Source organism: Festucalex cinctus, chromosome 2 (assembly GCF_051991245.1).
Source record: "Festucalex cinctus isolate MCC-2025b chromosome 2, RoL_Fcin_1.0, whole genome shotgun sequence".
Classification (NCBI taxonomy): domain Eukaryota; kingdom Metazoa; phylum Chordata; class Actinopteri; order Syngnathiformes; family Syngnathidae; genus Festucalex; species Festucalex cinctus.
Genome location: NC_135412.1, coordinates 40,872,822 through 40,888,983, shown reverse-complemented (window position 1 = coordinate 40,888,983; position 16,162 = coordinate 40,872,822). Strand labels below are relative to the sequence as shown.

Sequence of the window (16,162 nt, the reverse complement as noted above, 5' to 3'; positions counted from 1 at the left end):
CACAAGTAGAAATTTAGAGCAGCTTCCTTTAAAAGTGAAGTAAACTTGTTTCCCATTCATCCAGAAGAAGTGTAATGTCATCCCTGAGAGAGGCTCACATTGCTCTACTCCAATCTCTGTTCAAATGAGTTAGTTTTTTTCCCCCTCCAAACTCATCCAAGCTTCACAGACTTTTCTTTTTGCACTGCATGGGAACAGTAAAGGGCCTTGCCCAAACTGTTTCCAGAACAGTGAAAGGTGTCTTCTCTATCGAGAAGTATGTCTCAGTACTTTTCGTGTCTAGAGTGTACAGTATACAGTATGTGCTTAAAATAACAGCCACACTTAACACTGCGACGGCTACACAGCATCGATTTCATAAATACAATACAGTAGGCCTACTTGCTGCGAAATCATTACTTCTCAATTATTTTCTTTTACAGCACCCCCCCCCCCCCCCCGCCCCCCGCACCCCCAGGAAGAAAACTCTTGTGCAGTATTTGTTTTAATTTCATCTCTGCATAACAGTGTATTCTTGTTACATTAAGGAAAAAAAAAAAAAAAAAAAAAATGCACAAAAAATCATTTAGTTAATACTTAACTATATTTAGTCTCTCATGACAATTCTTTTAATCTCTGTTAAAAATTAATGTAGTGTCTCTTCAGGGATTTGTCTCTGCACTTCACATCTCCTGCTTGTACTGTGTGCTTGCTTGATGAAAAATACTCTGACAATGAGAATGACTGCCACCCAGTGTAGTGGATGCAATTACACTTTATTCCGGTACGACAACAACAATGTTCCCTGAGGTCACACCAGGGAGGCCCGACCTTACATTTGAGAAGGATTGTGCACATTATGCAATTTCCACCTAATTCACATTCGTTCAAAGGGGCAATGTTTATATATAAATGTAAAAAAAACAAAAAACAATCAGATTTGCTTGCCCAAGCATTGATCATTCCTCTGTCGTCACACCAGTGCTTAATGGCCTGGCAGCCATGAATATTAGATACACTTCCTCTCACCCTGCAGCTCAAATGTGATGAGCCAGCCTTATGCCACCGTAAGCAAACAAAAAGTGCACTGTGATTATGAGCATGGGGTCAGAAATGCAGAAAGCTAATTAACTCATTGCATGCAAAGAAAGTGAACACTCACAGAAATTAGATAAATGGCGCAGGGCAACGATCACAATAACAGTTCACCAAGTCACTCTATTTTACGAGCGTTATATTTATGATTGTCGGCGATGTAATGACAGAAGACTGTCCCTGGAGGTAGATTAGCCTCAATTTCAGCATAGTAACAGGGAAGTTTGGTCACAAGCCATTAGTATGTCAGAGAGAGAAAGAGAGCTAGAAGAGGTGAGGGAGGGGGGAAAGAGGGTTTGAAGAAGAGCAGACACTCTTCATCCTCCTACATGAGAGGAGACCTCTTCTCATTCCCTTTGGGCTCGGTGGATCACAAACTTTATTCTGGCCCAGTCTCTCCTTTTTGGATCATGTGTGAGACCATGAACATTTTGAACATGGTGACCTGCTTGTGAGGACGATTACATAATTGAAACAAGTAAGGAAGATAAGCATCGTATAAGAGGAAGGCGTCATGGCTGGGGACATGGTGGTCGGGATGCTGTATAACTTATTGCTGCCACTCAACTTGCTAGCTGGTGAGTCTTGTCATGCTTGAATTACGGCGGGAGTAGTGAAGTAATTGAATGAGAATCTAATTTGTTTTAATATAATACAATCCATTTGTTAATGGGAATAATCTTAGAGCGTCTTTCCAGTGACACAACAGTATTTCATGGGTTAATCAGTATATATCCTGTGCTTCACAAACTTATTAGCCCTTTTAATGAAAAAAGGCCATCCAGCATCATGTAGTGCATTAATGCTGACTATTTCAATTTCAGTAAACTCTCAATGTGTTATACGTGTGACAGAAATGAGGCATCCATCCATTTTATTTCAAACTGAATTCTCCTTTAATTCCCAAATTTGAGCTTTCATCTGAAGCCAGAATTTAGTACATTTTTATGTTCACAACAGATAAATATAATTTATTGGACCTCAACATTTCATTACCCTCATGAGATAGTAAGTGCTCTTTTGTGAAATAAATCAGGCCTATAATAATAATAATAATAATAATAATAATAATAATAATAATAAGTCTTAATTATCAACAACTTATTACTACTAATAACATTATTATTATTATTATCATCATATCTAAATAATAGTTATAATAATAATAATAATAATAATAATAATAATAATAATAATAAAGGTCTTCTTAATTATCAATAAACTTATTACTACTAACATTATTATTATTATTATTATTATTATTATTATTATAAATTAATAATTCTTAATTATCAATAACTTGCTACTACTAATAACACTATTATTATTATTATTATTATTATTATTATTATTATTAGCAATAGAGTAGTAGTAGTAGTAGTAGTAGTAGTAGTAGAAGTCTTAGTAGGAGTAGTAGTAGCAGTAGTGTTACTGTACAGCGTCTTTACACTCATCCTCATTGAGGTTGTGGACATTTTGGGGAAAGAGGCGCTGTATTATGATTATTGTTTATTGTTTATTATTGTTGTTATATAAATCAATTAAAAAAAATGAGCGTTCTAATTTTTTCATTTAATGGTGAATATATATATATATATATATATATATATATATATATATATATATATATATATATATATATATATATATATATATATATATATATATATATGTATATGAATAATGCTAATATTGGGTGCATTAAAATCATCGCCAAAGAAGAAGAAACATTCATGCACATAATTAATCCTCATAAATCATGCATGATTCACAGAGAAACAGAGCATAAAACGACAAAAATGGCAGTAAAACAAGGTTATGATCTAATCCTGAAGAAATGCATGTTCGCACACACGCACACACACGCACACATACGTAAATTGCAATATCATTGTTATAGTATTTTTTTTATATTTATTTATGAGTGTAGAGAAAGTTAATGTAGCCTGAAGAGCAAAACTACATCCCTGAGTTAGATGTGCTTGTCGAAGTTCAGTCGCTTCTTTTGATAGAGGCAGTTTACACATTTTCTAAAGCGCTTATCAACATTAGGATTGCATTTGAGCTGGAGCCAATCCCGGCTGATTTGGGGCCTGAGGTGGGATACATCCCGGAGTGCTCACGGGCCAATCGCAGACATTAAAATCATCATCTGTTATACTTAAGAGACCCTCTTCTAGGGGTATTTCTGTGCTGCCTGTTTATGAGTACCGGAGTATAATGTATGCAATAAGCCCTAGCAATGGTTATTACCTATTGAACATTTATATTTACCATAGATTTTCAGACTAATATTCATATTAGCTGCTGTGAGTTGTTGTTTTATTTCTCAGACGTGTTGAAACTTTGATGCTAATATAAATGTGGGTTTTTATTGACCTACGAATCAAAGTTTGTGTAATCTGCTAAAGAAACGACAATTGAAAATATTTGGCGGTTAGAGAGTTCTCATTAAAAATAGAGTGTTGCATGAATGTACAATTAATGGCACAATACCAAATTAAGTTAATTTTAGTAATTTCCAAGTTGGGTGATGTTTTGGTAATGCTCACAATGTAGCCAGTTTGATTCTAATCATCTGCATTTTACCCCCCTGAGCTTGATTGAGTAAAAATAAAAACTGTTTTCTCAACACAGCTGCCGCTTTCCGATACAATGGACTGTCCGTGGTCTACTTCCTGTTTGTACTCACCTTGCCACTGATGCCGAACCCAAGTTTGCTCACGATGAAAGGTAAGAGTCGTCCTAGTTTTTAAGCTATGTTTCCACTGGAAACACAATATTCTGTACAACGTGTAGATACATCTGTAATTTAGAATTATCCATCCATCCACACATCAAATTTCTAATTAAGGCCACAGGTGTGATGGAGCATCTCGCAGATGATTTTGGGTGAGAGGCATTATACACCTTGGACTGGTTGATAGTCATTTGTAGTGCACATATAGACAAAAAATAAATAAAAAAAAACCCGATTCGCACTCATATTGAAACACATGGACTGTATTAATCACTGTTGGTAGTAAAACAACACACTACCTGGACTTTGTAAGTAACTTTCTGTCTGTAACTTTCTAAATATTGATGCAAAGTGTCTCAGTCAAAACATACTATATGCTGAGGCCTCAGCTCTGTGAAAGGCTGCCAACCATTCCAGGGTTTACCCCACCTCTCGCGCTAAAACAGCTGGGATAGACTCCAGCTCACCGGAGACCTTAACGAGGTAAAGCGGTGTGAATAGAAAATGGGTGGATGGATGTTGAGGTCTCATGTGAAATTATGCTTGGCAAAGTTAGCAATTGTAAAGTCTTTAGAGGGGCAGTTTCCCCAAATATTTTGGTCAACTTCAGAATTTTATCACCTCTTGAGTGTTTGACTTGAATAGATATTCACTAGGGAGTCCGCGGCTAGTTGTATCACAGGTAAGTTGTCACATTGCAATGTTCTTCTCCACCAGAGGGCGCAACGAAAAAGTGGAATACGAGTTTTCTTCATATAAATGGTCAGGGGTTGTGTACGGTCTGAGAAGAGAATAGCACTTTGTGAGCTGAGATGAATGCCAGTTATCTGTTTTGCACAATCCAAAGTAAAAATGTTCACTTTCATATATTTTGAAACAGGTGTCGTACATAGACAAATTCTAGCAGCAAATCATGTGGACTCCTTGGAGGAGCGATTCAGACATCTTTTCATGCCTCAGTCACTGCTGTGTTTTAAGCTAACTTTAAACTAGAGCAAGTATTAGCCAACATGGTAGTTTGGGGCAAGTTGTGTTAGTCATTTTGGGTTTTGTTGTCACGTATCCTCCTGACTACCAGGAAAAAAATATTGTCCAATCATGTTTATTTTGATATTCCCCGATCCTTGTGAAGTAACTGGAATACTGCAAAAGAATTTTTTTTTTGAAAAAAAAAAAAAGTTTTTATTTTTAAGCTAGGATGTGTCCACGACAAAGGACATTTTTTTTAAAACTTAAATGCTAATCTCAAATACAGTTAAAATAATTCAAACAATACTAACAATGTGTTCTTAAGAGTCTTATAGAACACATGCTAACATTTAAAGCCTAAATTTGTTAAATAAAAAGTGTTATGCACTTACGTTTTCTCTTCCCTAAAAAGTGCTTGCACTGAGGGAAGCCATTTTCTTTTATGATGCAATCAACTGTAGCAAAGCCCTACACATTTGGTATCATTGGAAAGCTCTGAATGTCCTCTGTAGAGCACAAAAGGAGTCAATTCAATCGTATGCACTTGGGTGGGAGATCTTCAGGTTTAACCCCTTATCATACGAGCAGTTTTGCCGAAAATGCTTTAAAAAAAGTTGCATTCAAAGTAAGTTTGAAGCTGTTCCTGAACCATTTAGAGTATCTGCATAGTTTATAATTTTTTTTTAAGAATGTTTGCCCGCCAGAGACCATCCGAATTTTAAGTGGTTAAAAAGGTCCACTACAGAGGACAAATTTGAATTGCTGGTAGTCAGGAGGTTTAGCAAAGAATGGGCAAAGGAAAAATGCACTTCTGGCAACTCTGTTTACGTATGCCAGAATTGTTCTTCAGATGATGACTCTGAAGAGTGAGGAATTTAGTTTGCTAGGTTTTGTTTCATCGTTTTTTAAAAATGGATTTTCTAGTTGTTGGAACTACACAGTATGTAACGACTCGACCGAGTCGATGAAAAAACAGATCCCAGAAAGGCAGGCTCAGAGAAGGAAAACAATCTCGATTTATTCTTTGGTTAAACCGAAGAAGCAAATCTTGCTCGCAGGCAAGATAACGAGAATCACAAAAAACACTTGCACACAGCAAGGAACCCGAAGGTAACAGAAAACACTTGCAAAAGGCAAGGAGCACGAATATAACAAAAAACTCTTGCAAAAGGCAAGGAGCACGAATGTAACACATAACACTAGCAAACGGCAAGGAACGCGAATGTAACATAAAGCACTTGCAAAAGGCAAGGAACGCGAATGTAACAAAAAACACTTGCAAAAGGCAAGGGCAGAATAGCAAACACAAAACACTTGCACCCGACAAGGACTACACGAAATAGAATGCGGAAACAATCAAAGACGGAGTAAACAACAGAAAGCGACGAGGATATACACACGTGAATACAGAATTAACCGAGGACAAAAACAGATACTATGATTTTACCAAACTGGAGAACGCGGAGAACACTTGGACACAGTGATGAGCAAATAATAATACGACGGCTGGCAGTGCTGTTCGGAGTCCTTTTAAAGCCTTGATTACAAACGCGTTGCAGGTGCGGCGCTGGGGAATGCCCCCCTCGTTACAGGCACTGAAAGAGACAAGCACAACAGGGCTGAGAACCGAACCATGACAGTACCCCCCCCTTAACGGACGCCCCTTGGCGGACCACCTGGCTTATCTGGGTACGCAGCATGGAAGGTGTCTAACAAAGACGGGTCCAGGATCCAGGAGCGGGGGACCCACTGCCGCTCCTCAGGTCCGTAGCCCTCCCAGTCGACCAGGTACTGGAAGCCCCGGCCCCTGCGCCTTGAGTCCAAAATTTCTTTGACCGTGTAGACAGGATCTCCATCGACCACTCGGGGAGGAGGCGGAGCGGGTGCAGGTGGGTTCAGCGGGCTGGGAGTCTCTGGCTTGAGGAGGGAAACGTGGAACACTGGATGCACCTTGAGTGAGGGTGGAAGACGGAGCTTCACAGTCACTGGGTTGATGACGGTAAGAATTTCAAAGGGTCCGATGTAGCGCGGACCCAATTTCTTTGAGCACCCTGCCAGGCGCATGTCCCGGGAAGAGAGCCAGACCTTGTCCCCTGGCTGGTAAGTTGGTTCCGGTCGCCGCCGACGATCCGCAATCTCCTTGTTACGGGCCGCTGAGCGGGAGAGCGCTGCTCGGGTCTCCCGCCATACCTTGTGGGCCCGCCGTAGGTGAAGTTGAATGGTGAGTAGTTCTATAGGACCTTCTTGGGACGGAAACAGAGGTGGCTGATAGCCGTATGCCGCCTTAAAGGGTGAGTGTCCTGTCGCCGATGACGGCAGAGTGTTTGTGGCGTACTTGATCCAGGAGAGGTGCGAAGACCAGGATTCTGGGTTGTGCAGACAAACACACCGCAGGGCAGCTTTGAGGTCCTGGTTAGCCCTCTCCGTCTGACCGTTGGTCTGGGGATGATACCCCGAAGACAAACTGACTGTGGCACCCAACAACTTGCAGAACTTCCTCCAGACCTGGGAGACGAATTGAGGTCCGCGGTCGGACACCAAGTCCACCGGAATGCCGTGAAGTCTGAAGACATGACGGACGAGGAGTTGTGCCGTTTCCCAGGATGATGGCAGTTTGGAGAGGGCAACAAAGTGAGAAAGCTTCGAAAACCGGTCAACCACGGTCATAATTACCGTGTTTCCCCTTGATCGAGGGAGGCCGGTGATGAAGTCCAGGGAGATGTGCGACCATGGCTGCGACGGAATGGGTAGCGGCCTTAACAATCCCATCGGCGGCTGGTGGGACGATTTCCCGCACGCACAAGCGGTACATGCCTTGATGAACTCGGTAACGTCTTTCTTCATGTCGGGCCACCAGAATCGCTGGCCGATCAGGGCAAGAGTCCGGTTAATTCCTGGATGACAGGCAACTCGTGAGGTGTGACCCCACCGTAGGACCTCAGCCCGCACAGGGTCAGGGACGAACAGTTTCTCTGCCGGGCACTCCTCAGGAACAGCGATCCCTTCCTGTGCTTCCGTGACCCTCTTCTCGACCTCCCATCGTACTGCACCCACGAAGCAATGTTCAGGTAGGACCGGTTCAATCCCGGCCTCAGGTGTGGCCGCATCATGCAGCCGGGACAAGGCGTCTGGCTTCTGGTTCCGGGATCCCTGACGGTAGTCCACGACAAAGTTGAACCGTGTGAACAGCAAAGCCCAGCGTGCCTGTCGCGAGTTGAGTCTCTTGGCTGACCGAAGGTATGCCAGGTTTTTGTGGTCCGTCAAAACCTTAAAGCCCCAGTGTGTAGCTCACGACCGCCATCTATCGGTCAAACAAGATAATGCAATGATTTTAAGCACACGAACTACGGCGTCCCAGAGAGACCCTACTTCAACAGCCTACCACCAATTTCACCGGAACAGAACGCAAACAACTTCTGGTATTCCCTCGAGTGATGACGTAAGTGAATTGCATTTGTTAGACATACTGTACAGATCCCTAATAATTGTGATTTAGTCATTTAATTTCAGAATTAATATTTTTGTCGGCATTGTTTGGAAATACTGTACGTCAGCTAATGATAATGGCTATCTATGTTCATATTTGTTAGTGCAGCTAAACCATGCAACAGAGAACACACAGTTATGTTATATGTTTTATAGACATGTGGACCATCTCAAAGGGGGCGAGGGAGACGACGAGGAAGAGAACGGGGAAGAGAACGCGGTGTCTCGTAACGTACAATTATGTCATCATGGAAAAATAATTCTCCTCCGTGAGCCGGCACCTTAACGTGGTGGAGGGGTTTGCGTGTCCCAATGAACCTAGGAGCTATGTTGTCTGGGGCTTTATGCCCCTGGTAGGGTCACCCATGGCAAACAGGTCCTAGGTGAGGGGCCAGACTAAGAACGGCTCAGAAGACCCTTATGATGGAAAATAACTTTGGAGACGCGTTTCCCTTGCCCGGACGCGGGTCACCGGGGCCCCCCTCTGGAGCCAGGCCTGGAGGCGGGGCTCACTGGCGAGCGCCTGGTGGCCGGGCCTGCACCCATGGGGCACAGCCCGAAGAGGCAACGTGGGTCCCCCTTCCCACGGGCTCACCACCGGTGGGAGGGGCCAAAGGGGTCGGGTGCAGTGTTGGCTGGGTGGCAGCCAAGGGAGGAGACCTTGGCGGACCGACCCCCGGCTACAGAAGCTGGCTCTTGGGACATGGAACGTCACCTCTCTGGCAGGGAAGGAGCCCGAGCTGGTGTGCGAGGCCGAGAAGTTCCGACTAGACATAGTCGGACTCGCCTCCACACACAGCTTGGGCTCTGGTACCAGTCCTCTTGAGAGGGGTTGGACTCTCTTCCACTCTGGAGTTGCCCACGGTGTGAGGCGCAGAGCAGGTGTGGGCATACTTATTGCCCCCCGGCTCGGCGCCTGTACGTTGGGGTTTACCCCGGTGGACGAGAGGGTAGCCTCCCTCCGCCTTCGGGTGGGGGGACGGGTCCTGACTGTTGTTTGTGCATATGCACCAAACAGCAGCTCAGAGTACCCACCCTTTTTGGAGTCCTTGGAGGGTGTGCTGGAGAGCGCTCCCTCTGGGGACTCCCTCATCCTACTGGGGGACTTCAACGCTCACGTGGGGAATGACAGTGAGACCTGGAGGGGCGTGATTGGGAGGAACGGCCCCCCTGATCGGAACCCGAGCGGTGTTCTGTTATTGGACTTCTGTGCTCGTCATGGTTTGTCCATAACGAACACCATGTTCAAGCATAAGGGTGACCATATGTGCACTTGGCACCAGGACACCCTAGGCCGCAGTTCGATGATCGACTTTGTAGTCGTGTCATCGGATTTGCGGCCGCATGTTCTGGACACTCGGGTGAAGAGAGGGGCGGAGCTGTCAACTGATCACCACCTGGTGGTGTGTTGGCTCCGATGGTGGGGGAAGATGCCAGTCCGACCTGGCAGACCCAAACGTATTGTGAGGGTTTGCTGGGAACGTCTGGCGGAATCCCCTGTCAGAAAGAGTTTCAATGCCCACCTCCGGCAGAGCTTCTCCCTTGTCTCGGGGGAGGCGGGGGACATTGAGTCCGAATGGGCCATGTTCCGCGCCTCCATTGTTGAGGCAGCCGATCGGAGCTGTGGCCGTAAAGTGGTCGGTGCCTGTCGCGGCGGCAATCTTCGAACCCGCTGGTGGACACCAGCGGTAAGGGATGCCGTCAAGCTGAAGAAGGAGTCCTATCGGGCCTTTTTGGCCTGTCGGACTCCGGAGGCAGCTGACAGGTACCGGATGGCCAAGCGGAACGCGGCTTCGGCGGTTGCTGAGGCAAAAACTCGGACATGGGAGGAGTTCGGTGAGGCCATGGAAAACGACTTCCGGACGGCTTCGAGGAAATTCTGGTCCACCATCCGGCGTCTCGGGAGAGGAAAGCAGTGCACCATTAACACTGTGTACAGTGGCGATGGGGTGCTGCTGACCTCGACTCAGGACGTCGTGAAGCGGTGGGGGAAATACTTCGAAGACCTCCTCAATTCCACCAACACGTCTCCTTTTGAGGAAGCAGAGTCTGGGGACTCTGGGGTGGGCTCTCCTATCTCTGGGGTCGAAGTCACTGAGGTGGTTGGAAAGCTCCTCGGTGGCAGGGCCCCGGGGGTGGATGAGATCCGCCCGGAGTTCCTAAAGACTCTGGATGTTGTGGGGCTGTCGTGGTTGACACGCCTCTACAACATCGCGTGGACATCGGGGACAGTGCCTCTGGATTGGCAGACCGGGGTGGTGGTCCACCTTTTTAAGAAGGGGGACCGGAGGGTGTGTTCCAACTACAGAGGGATCACACTCCTCAGCCTCCCTGGTAAGGTCTATTCAGGGGTGCTGGAGAGGAGGGTCCGTCGGGAGGTCGAATCTCGGATTCAGGAGGAGCAGTGTGGTTTTCGTCCTGGCCGTGGAACAGTGGACCAGCTCTACACCCTCCACAGGATCCTCGAGGGTGCGTGGGAGCTCGCTCAACCAGTCCACATGTGTTTTGTGGATTTGGAGAAGGCGTTCGACCGTGTCCCTCGGGGAGTTCTGTGGGGGGTGCTTCGGGAGTACGGGGTGCCGGGCCCCTTGATACGGGCTGTTCGGTCCCTGTACGACCGTTGCCAGAGTTTGGTCCGCATTGCCGGCAGTAAGTCGGATTCGTTTCCGGTGAGGGTTGGACTCCGCCAAGGTTGCCCTTTGTCACCGATTCTGTTCATAACTTTTATGGACAGAATTTCTAGGCGCAGCCGAGGCGTGGAGGGGTTCCGGTTTGGTGGCCTCAGCATTGCATCGCTGCTCTTTGCAGATGATGTGGTGCTGTTGGCTTCATCAGGCCGGGGCCTTCAGCTCTCACTGGAGCGGTTCGCAGCCGAGTGTGAAGCGGCTGGGATGAGGATCAGCACCTCCAAATCCGAGACCATGGTCCTCAGTCGGAAAAGGGTGGAGTGTCGTCTTCAGGTCGGGGATGAGATCCTGCCCCAAGTGGAGGAGTTCAAGTATCTTGGGGTCTTGTTCACGAGTGAGGGTAGGATGGAGCGGGAGATCGACAGGCGGATCGGTGCAGCGTCTGCAGTGATGCGGACTCTGTATCGGTCCGTCGTGGTAAAGAAAGAGCTGAGCCAAAAGGCAAAGCTCTCGATTTACCGGTCGATCTACGTTCCAACCCTCACCTATGGTCACGAGCTGTGGGTCGTGACCGAAAGAACGAGATCCCGGATACAAGCGGCCGAAATGAGTTTCCTCCGCAGGGTGTCCGGGCTCTCCCTTAGAGATAGGGTGAGAAGCTCGGTCATCCGGGAGGGACTCGGAGTCTAGCCGCTGCTCCTCCGCGTTGAGAGGAGCCAGCTGAGGTGGCTCGGGCATCTGGTTCGGATGCCTCCTGGACGCCTCCCTGGGGAGGTGTTCCGGGCATGTCCCACTGGCGGGAGGCCGCGGGGACGACCCAGGACACGCTGGAGAGACTATGTCTCTCGGTTGGCCTGGGAACGCCTCGGGATCCCACCGGAGGAGCTGGTTGAAGTGGCTGGGGAGAGGGAAGTCTGGGTTTCCCTCCTGAAGCTGCTGCCCCCGCGACCCGACCCCGGATAAGCGGAAGAAGATGGATGGATGGATGGATGGATGGAAAAATAATTCCATTCGAGCATGCATGTGAATGGCTCAAAACATACCTTTGCTTGGAATATGTGGTTTTTAGATTACATCGTTTGCTGATATGTTTAGTATATCGTGCAAAAATAATGGTGTTAACTGAACTACACATCTGCAACTCAGACTCGTAACCCCCCCGTGTCTTGTTGCTACTAACCACTCAGAAAAGTGCTGCTTACAAAAACATTTGAAACCCTTTACTCAGATATCAATTTGTCACCATGTTGAACAATTTTACCTAATAAATATCACTAAGCAACTTAATTAGTTTTGATTGAAGATACAACAGCTTCCTTGTACTTCGATGTGCAGGAATTTACATGGCTTTCACAAATAGTCTTGCTCATGTAATAATGTACTTCATTGGCTCAGTGACTTTCAGTTCATTGTTTGGTACCTCATCTGACATACAATTGTTACCTTCTTGCAGAGACTCGTACAGGAAATGACCATGGAGGAACATGAAGATATCCAAGTCCAGCTGATAGACTGACACCAAGAAATACTTTTTGACACATTGCTGACACATCAGCACCACCATGATTTCCTGTACCTGGATCCCAGACTGCAGCACCTTGGTGGACTTGTAGCAAATAAGTGACACTTTCCCAGATCCTTGAGGACAATACAAAGGTTTTTTACCTGGCATATAATTAGTCCATGTCTGACACTTGTTGTTGTAGTTTGTATAACTTGTATATTGTTGTTGTGTGTTAATTTGTACATTTTGAATAACTAAAAAAAATACTATTTCCTTTGGCGTCAACATGCAGTGTTCATTCGACACCTAACCTAACACTATTTTACATGACCAGAAATGTAAAACATCAAAAGCCTGGAGAATTATTATAAATGCTTGGAATTCTTCATTGGCCAATGAATGTAAGGTACAGTACATGAAAATGAATGAATAAAATAAAGTAAAATAAAAGTCTACATGAAATGAACATATTAACTAAAAAAAAAAAAAAAAAAAAAATGCTGTTAGAATATAATGAGCTACATGAATTGCAGTTGTTCCAGAATTTTACCAATACGCTGTGCATTTCAAAATATGGAAAATAGACATACAGGTTTGGGCCAAAAGTAGTGTTACAGAGCAGGTATGTGTTGTACACAGCTAAAATATCTGATTAACTCAATACCATGATGTTTTTTTTTTTTTTTTGTGTGTGCTGACATTGCCCCCCATTAACATTGCAACATTCCTCAAACTCTCCCGAACACAGTATGATCTGTAACACTACTTTTCGCTACTCTATGATGTTATTGGGGCAAAATTAAGGAAGGCTTGTCCATTGATTGTGTGAACAGACTGCAGTAAAAATGAAGTCACTTCAATGTTTGCTGGTTTTATTAAGTTTTACATGCTCCTTGACTGCACAAGTACATGTTATGGAGTGAGGGCATGTTCCCACCAACGATGATATCATATTCTTCAAAGGCTTGCTGAGGAAAGTGAGGGAGGAGTCACTCCATGGCTTCAGACACCTGGTCAGCAGGTCCTGTGTAAAACAAGTGGTGCTTGTACATGTGACCATTCCGTATTGCTTCACACAAAAAGTTAATGTAGTGTGCAATGCCGTCCATATGTAAATGACATACCAAGACGTCGGCTGACTTCAGTTTGTTGCAGCTCAGATATGGTAGGTGGAGATACTGGTGGTACAACACCGAAGCCTTCTGGGGTCCTCCATTCAAGTGTCCTCATTCGGGGCATTCCAATTTGGCTGCTGACTCTCCCCTTGATATTTTTTTTTCTTGCAGGTCGGTGATGTATTTAAACGGTGCATGAATGCTTGTATACATCAGAATATGGTTCTGGAACCCCTCAAGTTTGGGTGTTGATCTAGTGTGACACAAACAAAAACAAAATTATAAAATAAAATAGAATAATTGATGATACTACTATATGTCACCAACTTTCCAACAAAGCCCCCAAAATAGAGGTAAGATCTTTAGTTTTTGAGCCCAAAACATTGTATTAGCTAGATAAAAGTAACTTGACTGCATACTGGATAGAATATGCAAAGGCTGCCTGCTTGTCGAATTTCCGTGGAAAACGTGGCAGCCTGTAAATTCTTGTGCACCCAATTACACAATGGACCAGTACACACTTGAGTGAGAGAGTTCAGACTCTAGCAGTGCTTACGGTACAGCCAGCATTTAAGTCCAGAAAGTTATTCCCTGCCGAAAATTAATTTCGAGAACACTATTTTCACCAACCACAACGAAAATAATTTTCAACTCCTCCACTAATACAGTATGCTTTAGATTCTCCATTGAAGTTATGGGCAAATATACCTCCGAAATCACAGTTACATTACACAATAACTTGCGCATTTACTCTAAATATAACGTGCCAGCGGGAATCTTTTTTTTTTTCAAAGCAAGTAGCTACATAACGAAATCGTTCGAGTGGTGCGGAGTTGCTAATCAACAGCTACAGTGATCGTAAAACAAAGGTACGAACATCGTATTAATTAGTACGGTGTATACTTTTTCTCTCGCTCTCAAAACGTAAACACAAATGTACTCTTACTTACCGGTCAAGTAGAAAGCAGTCGAAGGCACCGGCACGTCCCAAACCTAGTCTGTTCCTCATTTCTCTCCATCTGGCAAATGCGGCTACAATATAAACTCTTGTTTGTTTGTTTTTTTGTGTGTGTGTGTGCGTGCGTTTGCGTGCGTGCGTGCGTGCGCGTGCAAATACGTATAAATTTATACTCATTAATTCACCTAAAGCCTTATAAATATCCCATTACCCTTCGCCTTAACCAGGTACTTCAGAATCTTGCCAGAGTCGTGAAGTTTAAATGGTCAGGAGACCAGAGAAAAGGTCAGAAAAAAAATAAAGAGAAAAGAAAGATAAATCAAAGTGAAATCCAGCACCGACCAAACACTTCCTGCCTTCCCCATGATTACAAAATCAAAGTCTTACGCCAACCCCGGAAGCCTCTAAATTCCAGCAAATTTAGCGAGATCTCAAGAGACCAGAGGAAAAACTAAAGAGAGGAAGGAGGGAAGGATCGATAAGGCAGAGTGAGATCCATAGAAGCCAGTACATCCAATCCATCAAAGTGAAATCCAGCACCAACAAAACCCCTCCTGCGTGGTTACAAAACCAGAGTCTTATGCCAACCCCAGAAGCCTCAAACTTCCAATAAATTGAGATCTCAAGTGACCAGAGGAAAAACTAAAGAGAGGAAGGAGGGAAGGATAGATAAAGCAAAGTGAGATCCACAGACACCAGCACCCACTGATTCAAGGGGCTGTGGGAGGGAGAGGCTACTTCTGATGAGTTTCAGTAGATGCTGGTGCGACGGATCTGGCATGCATAAGGACCACCACCAAAGAAAGAAAGCCGTCAACCGCGGTCCAGCAAAGCGAGCACCGCCCCCCCCCGAAATCCCCAGGCCGCGGCAGCACCAAGGCCACCCCCAAGCCACCCGAGCGGACACCGGTCGGCGAGCCGACCCAGACGCCCGGAACACCCCCGCCCCAGCCCCGGCCCACACCCCCGAGCCCAAGGCCGCAGAACGAGGCCCAGCGGGCCCCCACAGCGCCCCACCGGTCCCCAGCCCCCACCCCCCCACGACCCCCCCGCACCCCACGCAAACCCGCCACCCACCACGACCCAGGCCCCACCACCCCCGGCCCCCAAACCCCCGAACACACCCCGACCCCCCACACCCAACCCCCCACCCACCCATACCTCCACCCCCCCAAACAAGCCGCCCCCCCCCCCCCCCCCCCCCCCCGACGACCGCCAAACCCCCCGCGAACCCGGCCCCCCGCGAGCCCCCCCCACCCCCGGAAACCGGCACCGGGCAGCAGCGCAGAGAGGGAAAACGTGCCCACCCCACCTCCAGCTGTGCGAGAGTAGCACAGCGGCGGGAGGGGGAAGCAGAGGAGGAAGCACCAGGGGAAAAGGCGGAGCACCAGAACACCGACAGGCCCCGGTCATCACGCCAGCGTACTAGTGACACCTAACCCTGTTACTGAGTCCGCCAGCTCGCCGACTGGCGAACTCTACCCTTACACCGTGAATGTGGCCCCACCCAGTGTATATACAAGTGTGTGCGTGTGGTACATTAAAATTGGGAGCAGGTGAGTCGGAGCAGAGGGAAAAAATTTCCCCTACACCGACACACCCGCATCCCCCCCCCCCAAAAAAAGAAGGAGGGACAGAGTGGTGGGGCAGGGACACAGATGGGGGGGACCACAGCGCTGCCAGGCACTG

The 16,162-nt window shown here is 46.3% G+C and overlaps 1 protein-coding gene and 1 long non-coding RNA gene across 2 annotated transcripts in view; one reads left to right on the top strand and one right to left on the bottom strand.

Moving 5' to 3' along the window:
• Positions 1–1,424: 1,424 nt before the first annotated feature.
• The window catches only part of LOC144014842 (piezo-type mechanosensitive ion channel component 2), a 112,605-nt gene continuing 97,867 nt past the window's right edge, over positions 1,425–16,162 (top strand). Inside the window, exons 1-2 of the mRNA XM_077515144.1 lie at positions 1,425–1,652; positions 3,712–3,807. Coding sequence (XP_077371270.1) covers positions 1,589–1,652; positions 3,712–3,807 — 160 coding nt within the window. The 5' untranslated portion in view covers positions 1,425–1,588. The remainder of the gene's footprint in view (positions 1,653–3,711; positions 3,808–16,162) is intronic.
• Positions 13,256–13,747, bottom strand: LOC144013187 (uncharacterized). Its single transcript, XR_013282163.1, has 2 exons — positions 13,525–13,747; positions 13,256–13,424 (listed from the first exon to the last, which is right to left on the bottom strand). It is a non-coding gene; the product is annotated as an uncharacterized LOC144013187 (long non-coding RNA).